A 14,420-nucleotide genomic window follows, 5' to 3' on the forward strand; every position below is an offset into this window, starting at 1 on the left:
ATGAGATGCTGTTCCTCCAATTTGCGTTTAGCCTCACTCTGACAATGGAGGAGACTGAGGACAGAAAGGTCTGTGTAGGAATGGGAAGGAGAATTAAAGTGTCCAGCAACTGGGAGATCAGATTGGTTCAGGCGGGCTGAGCGAAGTTATTCCGTGAAACGATCGCCCAGTCTGCGTTTGGTCTCTCCGATGTATAAGTAGCCACATCTTGAACAACGGATACAGTAGATGAGGTTGGAGGAGGTGCAAGTGAACCTCTGCCTAACCTGAAAGGACTGTCAGGGTCCCTGGACAGAGTCGAGAGCGGAGGTATAGCGACAGGTGTTGCATCTTCTGCGGTTGCTGGGGAAGGTACCTGGGAAGAGGGTGGTTTGGGTGGGAAGGGATGAGTTAACCAGGGAGTTGTGGAGGGAACGGTCTCTGCGGAAGGTGGAAAGGGGTGGAGATGGGGAAATGTGGCTGGTGTTGGAACCCATTGCAGGTGGCGGACATTTTGGAGGATTATGTGTTGTATGCGACGGCTGATGAGGTGGAAGGTAAGGACTAGGGGGACTCTGTCTCTGTTGCGACTAGGGGGAGGGGAAGCTAGGGAGGAGCTGCGGGGTACAGAGGAGACACGAGTGAGGGCCTCATCTATGATGGGATAGGGGAACCCCCGTTCCCTAAAGAATGAGATCATCTCGGATGTTCTAGTAAGGAACACCTCATCTTGGGCACAGATGCGGCGTAGACGGAGGAATTCGGAGTAGGGGATAGAATCTTTGCAGGAAGCAAGGTGGGAAGAAGTGTAGTCAAGATAGTTGTGGGAGTCAGTGGGTTCCTTCTTACACACTGCAACTTTTTATGTTCCATGTTCTGTTTTCTAAACTGGAAGTTACCCAATACCTTTTATCCTTTGGTCTACTCTTGGGGAAAAAGGCTCATGAGGATGAAACCCATTACCTCCAGATTCAAGAACATCAACCATTAAATTCTTGAATCACCCTGCACAATCCTAACCCCAACGGTACCTCAGCACCAAACCACTACAGACTTTGTGCCACTAACAATGTTCTTAAGTACTTTTGTTTTTACACATGGACTATTAGACTTAGAGCAACTGATAATTGCCACAACTGTTCCCTATGGAACCCTATGGCAGCTTTTCTCATCTCTGAGGTTCTCCACAAAACATTTTTGTTGAGAAAGGAGCAGTGGACTGCTTAGTCCTTCCTAATAAACACTCACAAAGTTCCAGATGGTTTTCCTAAACTCTTAGTCTGGTAACATCCTTACAAGTCTTCTGCAATTGTTTTGATGCTTTTATATCTTGTTCACAACATGAGTTCAAAGACCTCAACACAATTCTCTTTTTGCACTGGTCCTTTCCCTGTTTTTGCCAAAGGTCAGGAGCTCAGATTGCAACATTTATGATCTTGCCAGTGCTTCCTGCAAATGGATAAACCAGAATGTGAGAGACTGTGAGAATAAAAGAAAGTGCTTCAGCTGGTTCCTTTACATCACAAATGTTCCCAGCTTCCACGGCCAGGTGCTCCTTGTCTTATTGTGAGTGAACAACAAAGGTGGGAGGTCATGAGCTTTCAGTCCTATTTCTGTCAATAAGTCAGAATTGCATGACGCAGATGTTGATGATATCACCAGGTAGGAAATATGATGAGGAAATGATAGCTAAGTTACAGTAAATTGCAACAGGATGTGCCTGCTCCAGTTTCCTGACTGGCACAGAGCTCCATTAGGAAATGGTTGCAAACACTTAAAAAAGTGCAAATGTCCTTTTTTTCCTAATTTAATTACTAGACTAATGTACTCCCTTTGCTGTTCTGCCAAAAGCTAATTGAATTCACCACAACCTCCACTGATGGTCAGGCAAGCTTCTTTGGGTAGCAGCTAAAATGTTTTTCCTTATGAGAAATATAACCACTTTCAGTATCGAGCACCTTAAAATAACCCTGTTTACAGTAGGTTGCAATCCATCCCACTATTGTTCCTCATTAGGTTCATGCCATTCAATGGGATCCTGGTTGATTGGCATCAAAATAACTTGCTTCCAAATGCCTGAGCACCCTTGCTTAATGCAGATCTGTCAATCTGTCCTGACATTTTCAATGAGCTTTACTCCAACTTTCTTTTGCAGGGAGGAAATCCAGATTCCCAATATTTTTTTTGCGTTTCATTAATAAATGGCCCAGTTCTACTTTTAGGTCCTGGACCCTTTGCCTGAACTCCCCCTTTGGATAAAATAACTTCTCCCCATTAATCCTATTAAATCCTTTCATCGACCCATATTCACAAAAAGATAACCACTTAATCTGTTATATCCTGTCAGATCTGTCCTCATTGTTTAACCATTTAGTGCAGCAGCCCTTCTGAGACCAGGATACCCTTCCTGAGGTACAATGTCCAGAAGTGAATACATTGCTCCAATAATGTCTGCCCAGAGTTGTGTCCAACTGTTACATCCACAGCTTTGGACAGGGAACAAAATGGTGAAAGACGATTGCTTGAATTGTTATGAGGCACTTGATGATTTTGGCTCTCTTCCCTCTCTCAATCTTAATGCAGGGTCTTGACTCGAAACGTGAAACGTCAACTATTCGTTCCTCTTCTCTTCCCCCCCCCCCCCCCCTACCCCCACCCCTCCCATCCTCCCCACCAACCTGGAGTTCCTTCAGCAGATAGTTTGTTCGTCTAGGTTCCTTCATCTGCTTGAATTAAAGATATGGAAAGATATGGTTAACATTTTTTTCGTTAATTTGAGTATATTTAAATGTATTTAAATCTTTAAGTTTTCATTTTTAATCCTAAAAATTAATTCAATTTCAGTCCCAATAAAGTGAAGCTTTACAGGAAGATAGACTGCTTAATCACGGTGGGTGTGACTGTGGTGGAAGGGAGGAGGGTGGAGACAATGTAGGCAGATGGGAGAGGTTGGGAATGTTGTGGGTAAACACCTGGATGAAGAGGTGTAGGAAGGAACTGCAGATGCTGGTTTACACCGAAGATAGACATAAAGTGCTGGAGTAACTCAGCAGGTCAGCCAGCATCTCTGGAGAAAAAGGATGGGTGATGTTTTGGGTTGGAAGAAGAGTAGAGAAGTATGGTTTACTGGGTAGCTAGCTGAGTCACTAATAACTGGCACAATGTCTGAAATCACCACTGAGTCATCCACACCTGAATTCACCTGGTCTGGTTGTGGAGGACGTGTCTTCTGAGGTATTCCTGACTCGATTGTGATAGTCAATGAAGTGATAGAGAACGTGTGAAGAAGCTCTCTACTAAAAAAACAGCGTTGGGAGCTTTGACAGGCAGCATGGTCCCAGCCTTATCGCCAGCTGAAGCCGAGAGGATATTTAAATGGACACTTGTCTCTCACATTCAAAGTGTTTTTAACCACATGTTCAAAAGGAACTTCAACTTTTAAACTAAATTAAAATCACTCAAAAACACAAATAAATAAGCAAATAAAAAAAGGCACAATATTTTTAAACTTACCCTGTCTTTACTTTCTGTTCCACAATCATAATCGCCACAAACTCAATGGACTCTTGGATCCTGCGCCAGTTTCAATGTGGGGCGATCTCAGCAAGATTAAGCTGTCACTGGACTCCATGCAAACTTCCATAAATGCAATCAAACCACCTCAGCTGTATCCACCTGTCACTTTGGCAGGGTTTGCTCCTCCCCCACCTCTCTTATCCTGCTTTTCTCCCCAACTCCCTTCAGACTGATGAAGGGTCCTGAGCTGAAATAGCACCCGTCCATTCAATCTACAGGTGCTGCCTGACCCGCTGAGTTCCTGCTGCACCTTGTATTTTACAGAATTCAAAGACTTGCTCCCATCTAAAGGATAAATGCCAATGGTTCCACTGATTACAAGAAAGGTTTTAAAAAAGGTTTTACTTGTTTCTGCATTTTCTCCAGTTTTGGAATAGGAACAAATTATCTTTGAATTTGCATTCCTCGTTTACCTGTTGCCTACCTCCTTGTTGCCATGAAGACTACTCAGCAGTGTTGGCCACAGGTGTCTTAACAATCCCACCAAGAAGGGCATACTGTAATTTGTGCAGTCTCTTCCTGCATGGAAGTACATAAGAGAATAAGGAATAGGAGGCTATTTGATCCTTTGCACCTGCGCTGCCATTTAATAAAATCAGGGCTGATCGTTTTACCTAAATACTACTTCACATGCCTCATATCCTTTGATTTCCTTAATATCTAGAAATGTAATGCTCCATCATTTTAAATATACTCAGCAAACGAGCTCCACTGCCTTGTTGGGAGAACATTACAAAAATACACTATCTGAATGGCCAACACTCCATTTTGAAAGGTTGGCGCCTTGTTCTAGGCACCCACACTATGGATAACAACATCCCTGCATCCAAAAGATCATGTTTTATTGTTCCATGTTGCAAAGGGCCAGTCCGCGTAATCGCTTCGTACATATCTGCCATCCTAGGAATCAATCACTTACATCTTTGCTGCGCTCCCTTTATAGCAAATATATCCTTTCTTAGCATGGGATACGCCATGCTACCTGTCTGTAATGGGGCCAAGAAGTCTTTATTCACACAGCTCACCTCAACATATTGTTGCTATCGGCATTTTCCTAATCTACTGAGGATTTATGGAACGGATGCTCCTCTCAATAAACCATGGCAGACTGGGAATACAAGGATTGATTGTACATCAACACTACATTTCTGGCAGAAAATAATTGTTTGTTTTCAACACTTTATTATTCAGTACAGAAAACATATATTGTTTTTTTAAGACAGAAGTGGATATATACCCAAAGATGAAATATGTGCTGCTCAATGGGCAAAGAGCAGAGATGTGGATGATCTTTGCTCTTTAGAAGAGCCTGCACATTTAGGCTGCCTCAAATATCCTCCACCTGTACTGTGATTCTGTAAAGGCCAATCAATGTTGCACCATGCAGCAATGCATGACCTGGCCCACTGCCCAATGTCCCAGCCTCCCATCAGCACTTACAGATCCAGATGCAGAAGCTGAAGACAATGACCACCACTCTGCTTCCCCAGTACATACATAAACAACAGGTGCAGTAGGCCATTTGGCCCATCGAGCCAGCACCGCCATTCAATGTGATCATCGCTGATCATCCACAATCAGTATCCCGTTCCTGCCTTCTCCCCATACCCCTTGATTCCGCTAGCCCTAAAAGCTCTATCTAACTCTCTTTTGAATACATCCAGTGAATCAGCCTCCTGAGGCAGAGAATTCCACAAATTCACAACTCTCTGTGTGAAAAAGTTTTTCCTCATCTCAGTTCTAAATGGCCTACCCCTTATACTTAAGCTATGGCCCCTGGTTCTGGACTCCCCCAACATCGGGAACATGTTTCCTGTATCTAGCTTGTCCAATCCCTTAATAAATTTATGTTTCTATAAGATCCCCTCTCATCCTTCCAAATTCCAGTGAATACAAGCCCAGTTGCTCCATTCTTTCATATGACAGTCCCGCCATCCCAGGAATTAACCTTGTGACTGCACTGCACTCCCTCAATAGCAAGACTGTCCTTCCTCAAAATAGGAGACCAAAACTGCACACAATACTCCGGATGTGGTCTCACCAGGGCCCTGTAAAACTGCAGGACCTCTTTGCTCCTGTACTCAACTCCTCTCTTTATGAAGGCCAACATGCCATTAGCTTTCTTCACTGCCTGTTGTACCTGTTTGCTTACATTCAGTGACTGAGGAACTAGGACACCCAGGTCTCATTGTACTTTCCCTTTTCCTAACCTGACACCATTCAGATAATAATCTGCTTTCCCGTTTTAGCCTATTAATCCACATTATAATAATATATTCCTTTATTTGTCCCACATCGGGGAAATTTAGTGTTACAGCAGCAAAGTGGATAGCAAGAGATCATTCATTATAAATAAAATTAAAGACAAGGATAAATTGTCATGAGTTTACTGTGTATTCCTTAACTGTTACTGTTGACTCGTCTGCTGGGAGCAGTGCTGGTTGTGCAGTCTCACTGCAGCGGGAAGGACCTCCTATATCTCTCCTTCACGCACTTGGGGTAAAGGAGTCTGTCACTGAAGGAGCTACTCAGTGCAGTGAGAGTGTCCTGCATGGGGTGGGAGTCGTTGTCCAGCAGCGATGTTAATCCCTTCTCACCCACCGCCTGTACTGAGTCGAGGGGGCAACCCAGGACAGAGCTGGCCTTCCTGACCAGCTTGTCAAGTCTCTTCCCCTCTGCCGCTGAGGTGCTGCTGCTCCAGCAGACCACTCCATAGAAAATGGCTGATGCAACCACCGTGTTGTAGAAGGTCCTTAGGAGTGCCCCCTGCACTCCAAAGGACCTATAATAATAATAATAATAATAATGCATTACATTTATATAGCGCTTTTCATATACTCAAAGACGCTTTACAGGGATTTAGAGAACATAGGGAAATGCATAAATAGATAAATAAGTAAACGAACAGAGAAAGGAGACAGAAGGTGAGGTGACCTTCAGTGGTTGAAGCCAGTACTGAACAGGTGAGACTTCAGTGATGTTTTGAATGTGGGGAGTGTGGAGGAGTCTCTAACGGTTTGGGGTAGTGAGTTCCATAGGGTGGGAGCAGCGATGGAGAAAGCCCTGTCCCCCCAGGATCTGAGTTTGGTCCGGATGTGGGGGGATAGGAGATTGGCAGCAGCAGAGCGGAGGGTGCAGGTGGGAGTATGCCTGTGGAGGAGGTCGGTCAGGTAGGATGGGGCCAGGTTATGGAGGGCTTTGTAGGTTATGAGGAGGATTTTGTACTGGATTCTCTGGGGGATGGGGAGCCAGTGGAGTTTGTAAAGGACGGGGGTGATATGGTCACGGATCGGGGTGTGGGTGAGTAGACGGGCAGCGGAGTTTTGAATGTATTGAAGTTTACTGATGATTTTTGAGGGTGCGCCATAGAGGAGGCTGTTGCAGTAGTCCAGACGGGAGGTGATGAAGGCGTGGATGAGGGTTTCTGCAGCTGTGGAGGAGAGGGATGGAGATCCCTCCACAGCAGATAAAGTCTGCTCTGGCCCTTTTTGTACAGTGCATTGATATTTTCGGTCGTCAAGTTTATTGTTGAGGTAAACACCCAGGTACTTATAAAGAGTCCACCCTCCTGATGTCCAGTCCCTGGATGTTCATCGGTGTCGGGGGGACTTGGCTGCACCTGTGGAAATCCACCACCATCTCCCTGGTTTTCCCCGCGTTGATCCGGAGGCAGTTCCGCTGGCACCAGTCCACAAACTCCTTGATCAGTTCTCTGTACACCCTGTCATCGTCGCCTGTGATGAGGCCGACAATGGCAGAGTCGTCAGAGAACTTCTGTAGATAGCAGTTTGTAGAACTGTGCCTGAAGTCCGCAGTGTACAGGGTGAACAAGAGTGGAGCTAGCACTGTTCCCTGTGCTGCAGACGACCATGTCCGAGACTGCATCTGCTATGCATCTGCCCACTCACCCATCCTGTCCAAGTCACTCTGCATCCTCGTAGCATCCTCTTCGCAGTTCACACTACCACTCAGCTTTGCGTCATCTGCAAAATTGCTAATGTTACTTTTAATTCCTTCATCTAAATCATTAATGTATATTGTAAATAGCTGCATAGGGAAAAAAAACCAACTGTAGATGCTGGGTTTAAATCAAAGGTAGACATAAAATGCTGGAGTAACTCAGCGGGTCAGGGCAGCATCTCTGGAGAGAAGGAACAAGTGACGTTTTGGGTTGAGACCCTTCTTCAGACTGAGTACGTTGCTGCCCCAGCACCGAGCCTTGCGGCACCCCACTAGTCACTGCCTGCCATTCTGAAAGGAACCTGTTAATCCCTACTCTTTTTTTCCTGTCTGCCAGCCAATTTTCTATCCATGTCAATACCCTACTCCCAATACCATGTGCACTAATTTTGGCCACTAATCTCCTGTGTGGGACCTTATCAAAGGCTTTGTGAAAGTCCAGGTACACCACATCCACTGGCTCTCCCGTGTCCACTTTGTAGGCACACCGTAATACAAAACCCTGACAGCTTGCTGGCTGTAAAAGGCACTTCGATATTTTAAATCTCTGGCAGCTCAGCCATTTAAAATAAATTTACATGGATTGAAATTTTAAACATTTAAAGCTATTTTAATAATATATATTTTTTTAAATTATGTTTTGAAGTATTAAAGCATTCCCTTTGCCCAGGTCATCACGCAAACCAACCTCCCTTCTATTGACTCCATTTATACCTGCCTCGGCAAAGCCAGCAGCATAATCAAGGACGAGTCGCACCCTGGCCACTCCCTTATCCCCCGCTCCCATCAGGCAAAGGTATAGAAGTACGAAAAAGATTCAGGGAGTTTCTTCCCAGCTGTTATCATGCAACTGAATCGTCCTACCACAACTAGAGAGCAGTGCTGAACCACTATCTACCTCTTTGGTGCTTTACCTTGCACTAAATGTTATTTACACTGTAAATGGCTCGATTGTCTTTCTGCTAACTAGTAGCACGCAAAAGCTTTTCACTGTACATGTGACAATAAACTAAACGGAAATGTAGGTGCAGTGAGAATGCTCAAATTAATTTGGTTGCTCTTCCTTCAGCAGGTTTCCTTGGCAGAGGGCAAGACCTTATGTGAGCTGAGTGTGGACTCTTCACGGAACAACCACCCCATCAATGAACTTGATGCGGAGTCCAGTAATGGACAGTATAGCAACAGCTGATCATCAAGGCGTCTTGGGCTTCTGTATTTGAATTGTACACACATAAAACCAGAGACTCCCCGAGGGGTGAGTCCTGGCTGTTCCAAAGGGAACTGCAGACATTCAGTCAGCATAATTCCACCCAGTGCGGAATTGCACCACCATTCTCGAACCTGGTACAAATAGAACCAGTTACTCAGGAATATTTAAAGCAAAACATGAAAAGTAATGAGGAAGTGACTCTGATAGCATAACTTCTGCATTACAGAATGCTTCTGATTCATCCTCCCTTTGTTAATTCCCACAATATATTAGTGATAATTGTTGTTATTGTGCGCTATTGAACTTTAACAAAGTAAGACATGTACATCTAGTCCTTTATTCACAATGTTTCCAGCAGTATATTAGCTTCTATCCAAACATGCATATTCCTTTAATTGTACACAATACTTCCAAAATAGATTTTTAGATTTAGAGATACAGCGCGGAAACAGGCCCTTCGGCCCACCGAGTCCGCGCCGCCCAGCGATCCCCGCACATTAACACTATCCTACACACACTAGGGACAATTTTTACATTTACCCAGTCAATTAACCTACATACCTGTACGTCTTTGGAGTGTGGGAGGAAACTGAAGATCTCGGAGAAAACCCACACAGGTCACGGGGAGAACGTACAATCTCCGTACAGATGCCGCCCGTAGTCAGGATCGAACCCGAGTCTCCGGCGCTGCATTCGCTGTAAGGCAGCAACTCTACCGCTGCGCCACCCTGGCCAGTACCAGTCAGAATAAGACATCACGTTTGACACATACATCACAGCCATTATCTGGTAAACCAAACTTAGATTGGTTGGTAAACCAATCATTCTTTATTGAGAAACCACCAGTTATATAGTGTAGAAAACTAAATTTTCAAAGGAGTTAAAGAAAAGTTGTTACATTTAAAAAAATTATGCCTTTCAAATCAAAAATCAATCTTCAGTCTACAACATCATCTAAAGTCTTCTCTTCTGTGTGCTGATGTACAACACTGAAAGAAAAAAAAGGTAAAAAACATTTTTAAATTGAAAGATCAAGATGCTAAACACCATTTAGTGTGCATTAATTACCAGAAGTGTATTGAAGCAGGGAAGGCTAACGAAAGGGCCAGAGAAATGGCATAACCTCTTCAATTCAATCCATTGCACACAAAACTGTAATGGTAGTTACCCAATGTAAAGGAACTATTACCACATGCTTACTGGATGCAATATACCACTTCATAAACTAAAAACTTTGTTGTTACAATAGTTGATTGCCACACCTATCTAGCCAAAAATGAATAGAAAATTAACACTTGATTTCACTCATTTTTATGAGGGTAGTTTATAAAAAATGGTAATTTTCTTGACTGAAAGATTAGTTAAACTGCCAGAATAGTATTACATTCAACAGTATCAGAATATCCATGTCCGAATGTCTAAATCATTAAGATTCTTCATCTTTGGATATTTTGCTGTTATTTCTCTGATAATTTCTTATTTTGGGCAGAAAGTCACTTCCGGAAGGAGACATGCTTGATACCCGAGTGGGTTTTTACTCAGTGGTTAAGAATATTTTAATTATTTTAATTGGTAAAAGGAATTAGAAGAAACGTTTCTAAAAAGGAGCACAACTGATAGATGTGGAGGGAAGGGGACTATCTACTGACTATTTACTTTGCTCAAGACATAACTGAGCTGTTATCAACTCACCATTAGGGGAGCTTGTTTGTTGTTTTCCTGAGACATGGCTTAACAACTGTTATGTCATTGACCAAATGAGCTCAGGTAAAATCAGATGTTTTAATAGTGTGCATACTTGCATAGCAAGCCTACGACAATTCCCTCAACCACTCCATCAAAGGCAGAGCAACGTCATCGTAAAACAATAGTCACTTTCTTCCAGAAATGAGAGAACGAGAAGAAAACAAGACAGGCAATATGGAAAAAGCAACACATTAAAAAGGCACGCATCACATAAGATAGTGGGGGAAGCAGCCAGACTAACGTTAAAGGAAGAGATTTTATTTTTAATAATCTTGTTAAGAAACAACACAAGAGCTGTATAATGGGAACTAAATTTTCTAAATTTACTATGAATGAAAAATCAATTTACCGTTGTTGCCTCGAATAAATGCATCTCCATATTTGTTCTTAAGCTGACCGTTTACATATTCTTCTGTCTGTTCCAGTGCTATGTTCATATATCCATCCAAACAAGCTAAAACACCTGGCAAATATCAGACAGCTGCAATGAAAATATATTCACCCAGTACGAGAATACTCAATACAAATGCTGACAATGTCGAGTTGTGCAGCCTCGTGACAGTTTGCATCCATTAGAGATTATAGGTCCGACAGGGATGGCAACATAATAAAAAGATTAGAGATTCACTAAACTGAACTGTAATTAGAACTTGATTAAAACTAACTAATGCCAACTTCAAACAAAAGTTTATAGTCACACCTGATGCTTGGGCTAATAAACCATTCATTCTTTTGTAAAAAAACACTGGTAATATGCTCCCAGTCTTTATTGGGAAAGATAATGATATAAAACTTGACACTATCCATCGCATTACAAATAATGATGCACCATCAGTATAAGGAAAGCTTTTATCACTGTAGAAAAGGGGGCTTTTCATTGGCAGTGGACTCCAAAATTGAAACACTGATAGATAAAATGTACAACATGCAAAATACAAATGCAACAGAAACTTCCTACCAATAAAATTAGGGCCACTTATTCTCATAAAAGGTGTGCCATTACAGCTGGTCTGTCCCCCCCTTGCTCTCTTTTAGAGACAAAGTGGCACAAAAGAAACCTCCAGATTAAACAGCCTCCATCTCAAACACTTAAGAAACCTCCATCTCAAACCAAATGACTTATTCCTACTATCCTGGTCTACATTTATCAATCTGCATCACTATGAATGCAGATGATCAGGTTATGATAAACTGGTGTTTGCTTGAGCTTGCTGTGTACAAATTGTAGTTTGCATTTTCCATCTTACAACTCCACCGACATGTCACAACTACTGCATTATCCATGAATCATTTTGGGATATCCCAGAAGATGACCGGCACAATCGACACGCAAGTCAGTCACTCGTTAGGTACCTCGGTAATCCACACCCGAGTTCAGTTTAACCACCACTGGCCTCCCTATGATTTGTTTTAGAAAATCACTGGGCGTTTGCTTTCGCAGGCTCATTTTGCGTCCTTCAGCCTATGCACCTGTAACAGAAAAGAAACATGCTCAATAGTCTCAGCACATCTAATTCAAACCAGGAAATTGCACAAGAGTGAAAAAGGTTTCTGAGATTTACAAACCCTACTCAGCGGCAAGAAATAACAAGGCAAGAGTGTATTCATCAGTGAGATTATTGAGTATAGAAGATGGGAGGTCATGTTGCCGTAGAAAAGATGTTGGTGAGGCCGCATTTAGAGTATTGTGTTCAGTTCTGGGCACCATGTTAGACAATAGACAATAGGTGCAGGAGTAGGCCATTTGGCCTTTCGAGCCAGCACCACCATTCAATATGATCATGGCTGATCATTCTTAATCAGTACCCTGTTCCTGCCTTCTCTCCATACCCCCTGACTCCGCTATCCTTAAGAGCTCTATCTAACTCTCTCTTGAAAGCATTCAGAGAATTGGCCTCCACTGCTTTCTGAGACAGAGAATTCCACAGATTTACAACTCTCTGACTGAAAATGTTTTCCCTCGTCTCCGTTCTAAATGGCCTACCCCTTATGTTATAGGAAAGATGTCAAGTTGGAAAGAGCACATAAAATCTTTATGAGGATGTTGCCAGGACTCGAGGGTCTGAGCTATAGGGAGAGATTGACTTGGCTGGGTCTCTATTCCTTGCAGTTTCGGAGGATGAGGGGTGATCTTATAGTGGCGTATAAAATCATGAGAGGAATAGATCGGGTAGATGCAAAATTGGGCAGCTTGCACCCCAGCGGTATAAATATTGATTTCCTTTAACTTTAAGTAACCCTTACTTTCTCTCTCTATCTCCCTTCCTAGTTCTCCGACCAGACTGACTGTCCCCTTGATTAGTTTATCTCTGTGTGCTTCGTTGCCAACCTTCTCCTAGCTAACAATGATCTATTCTACATTTTCCTTGGTCGACATCTCCTTTGATGTCTCGTTCTCACACCTTACACTTCCTTATCTGTGTCTCCCTTTTCCCTGAGTCTGAAGAAGGGTCTCGACCCGAAACATCACCCATTCCTTCTCTCCAAAGATGCTGCCTGTCCCACTGAGTTACTCCAGCATATTGTGTCTACCGTCGGTGTAAACCAGCATCTGCAGTTCCTTACTACATACAACATTCAATTGGAGGCTAGTTCAATGTACAGGATAAAACAATGTACGTTAAGAGTTGTCGAGGAAACTACTGCGGGCAATAAACATTCAAAACAGAATAGACAGCTGCTGGCTCATCAACGGAGAGGTTAGTACATAATTATAAGCTACTTGCCTAATGCAAGCAGATATATGCTTTATAAAAAAACGGGAAGGTTTAGAGTCCCTGAAGGCCCGGCCGAGTAACTCAGATACAACCCTAGACCTCGCCGCGGTGCCGGGGAATTGAGGGCAAACGCAATCCACGTACAAGCTCCTCACACTGATGGTTTGGTTGGAACGCGGCCCGGACGGTTCCAAACAACCCCGGAACCAAGAATCCGCCAAGCGATTCGAACACGGCCCGGACAATTCCAACCCCCCCTGCACCCACGCGGCCCGGACGGTTCCAAACCCCCTGCACCCAGAATCCGCCAAGCGATTCGAACGCGGCCCGGACGGTTCCAAACCCAGCTCCCAACCTCCAATCGCGTGCGCGAACGCCCGCGAGTCACGGCTACAGAAGCCTCGCTGGAACAAAATTCGAAAAAGTCGATTCAAAAACTTCAATGAAACTACGGATTTGTTTCATGTTAACGAACATGCATCGTGCAAGTAACTGTAATCTTGCGAAAGTTGCAGTTGGATTATTTACTCGTCTGTTTTATAGGCAGAATCTATTAACCCTGTAAAACAATATAATTTGGAAAGGATCCAATTTTTAAGCGAGCTCCCCGATGTCGAGAGACGCGCATGAGGTTGGCGTTGGCGTTGGGGGCGGGGGGGGGTGCTGGAGCAAACTGATGCAGCCGCTCAATGCTGGGACTCAGGACTGCATCCTGGCAGTTCAGGGGAGTTCTCACCACCCCAACAATGAACGGAGTTCCTGATGAAGAAAAACCTGAATTCTCATTGTGATATAGCTCATATCTTGCTTCTCTCGTTACTAATTAAATTATGGTCCTCTTCTGCACACATCATGGAAGTCAAAACCAAACAAATAACATGTCAAATACATCAACACTTGAAATGAAGACTGAAGCTGTACAATTGTTCACAAAATAACTTTGCACCTTTCCTTGATATCCTTCTTCCACATCCTTTAGGCTGTACTGCTGTTTATATTTAATGCAACTCCATTGGCTGTTAAGAAAAATAATGGATGGTTACTCCTTTGCTTTGGAGTAGGTTGTGATTGGCCATGAAGATTGCTAGCATTGTTTTATTTATTTTTCGTTTTAGAGATATAGCGTAGAAACAGGCCCTTCAGCCCACCGAGTCCGCACTGACCAGCGATCTCCGCACACTAACACTATCCTACACACACTAGGGACAATTTACATTTATATCAAGCCAATA

General features: G+C 43.4%; 1 protein-coding gene across 5 annotated transcripts; it reads right to left on the reverse strand.

Moving 5' to 3' along the window:
• Positions 1 to 9,052: 9,052 nt before the first annotated feature.
• Positions 9,053 to 13,831, reverse strand: LOC144600586 (U6 snRNA-associated Sm-like protein LSm6). 5 transcript variants are annotated; one of them, XM_078412386.1, is made up of 4 exons: positions 13,717 to 13,831; positions 11,825 to 11,941; positions 10,821 to 10,934; positions 9,053 to 9,714 (listed from the first exon to the last, which is right to left on the reverse strand). In XM_078412386.1, the coding sequence occupies exons 2-4, from the start codon at positions 11,916 to 11,918 to the stop codon at positions 9,680 to 9,682; spliced, it is 243 nt and encodes an 80-aa protein (XP_078268512.1). In that variant the 5' UTR covers positions 11,919 to 11,941; positions 13,717 to 13,831; the 3' UTR covers positions 9,053 to 9,679. The 5 variants fall into 5 exon arrangements, with proteins under 5 accessions (XP_078268512.1, XP_078268493.1, XP_078268485.1 ...); XM_078412367.1 differs by lacking the exon at positions 13,717 to 13,831 and adding an exon at positions 13,544 to 13,581; XM_078412359.1 differs by lacking the exon at positions 13,717 to 13,831 and adding an exon at positions 13,344 to 13,532.
• Positions 13,832 to 14,420: the final 589 nt, after the last annotated feature.

Source organism: Rhinoraja longicauda, chromosome 1 (genome assembly GCF_053455715.1).
Source record: "Rhinoraja longicauda isolate Sanriku21f chromosome 1, sRhiLon1.1, whole genome shotgun sequence".
Lineage (NCBI taxonomy): Eukaryota > Metazoa > Chordata > Chondrichthyes > Rajiformes > Arhynchobatidae > Rhinoraja > Rhinoraja longicauda.

Bases quoted from the DNA above. Each gene is read 5' to 3' on its own strand.
- LOC144600586 (XM_078412386.1), bottom strand. From the start codon at position 11,918: ATGAGCCTGCGAAAGCAAACGCCCAGTGATTTTCTAAAACAAATCATA. The intron at 10,935-11,824 runs GTACCTAACGAG...GATATTTGCCAG, and splicing joins CTCGGGTGTGGATTACCGAG to GTGTTTTAGCTTGTTTGGAT. The intron at 9,715-10,820 runs GTAAATTGATTT...TTTTTCTTTCAG, and splicing joins ATTTATTCGAGGCAACAACG to TGTTGTACATCAGCACACAG.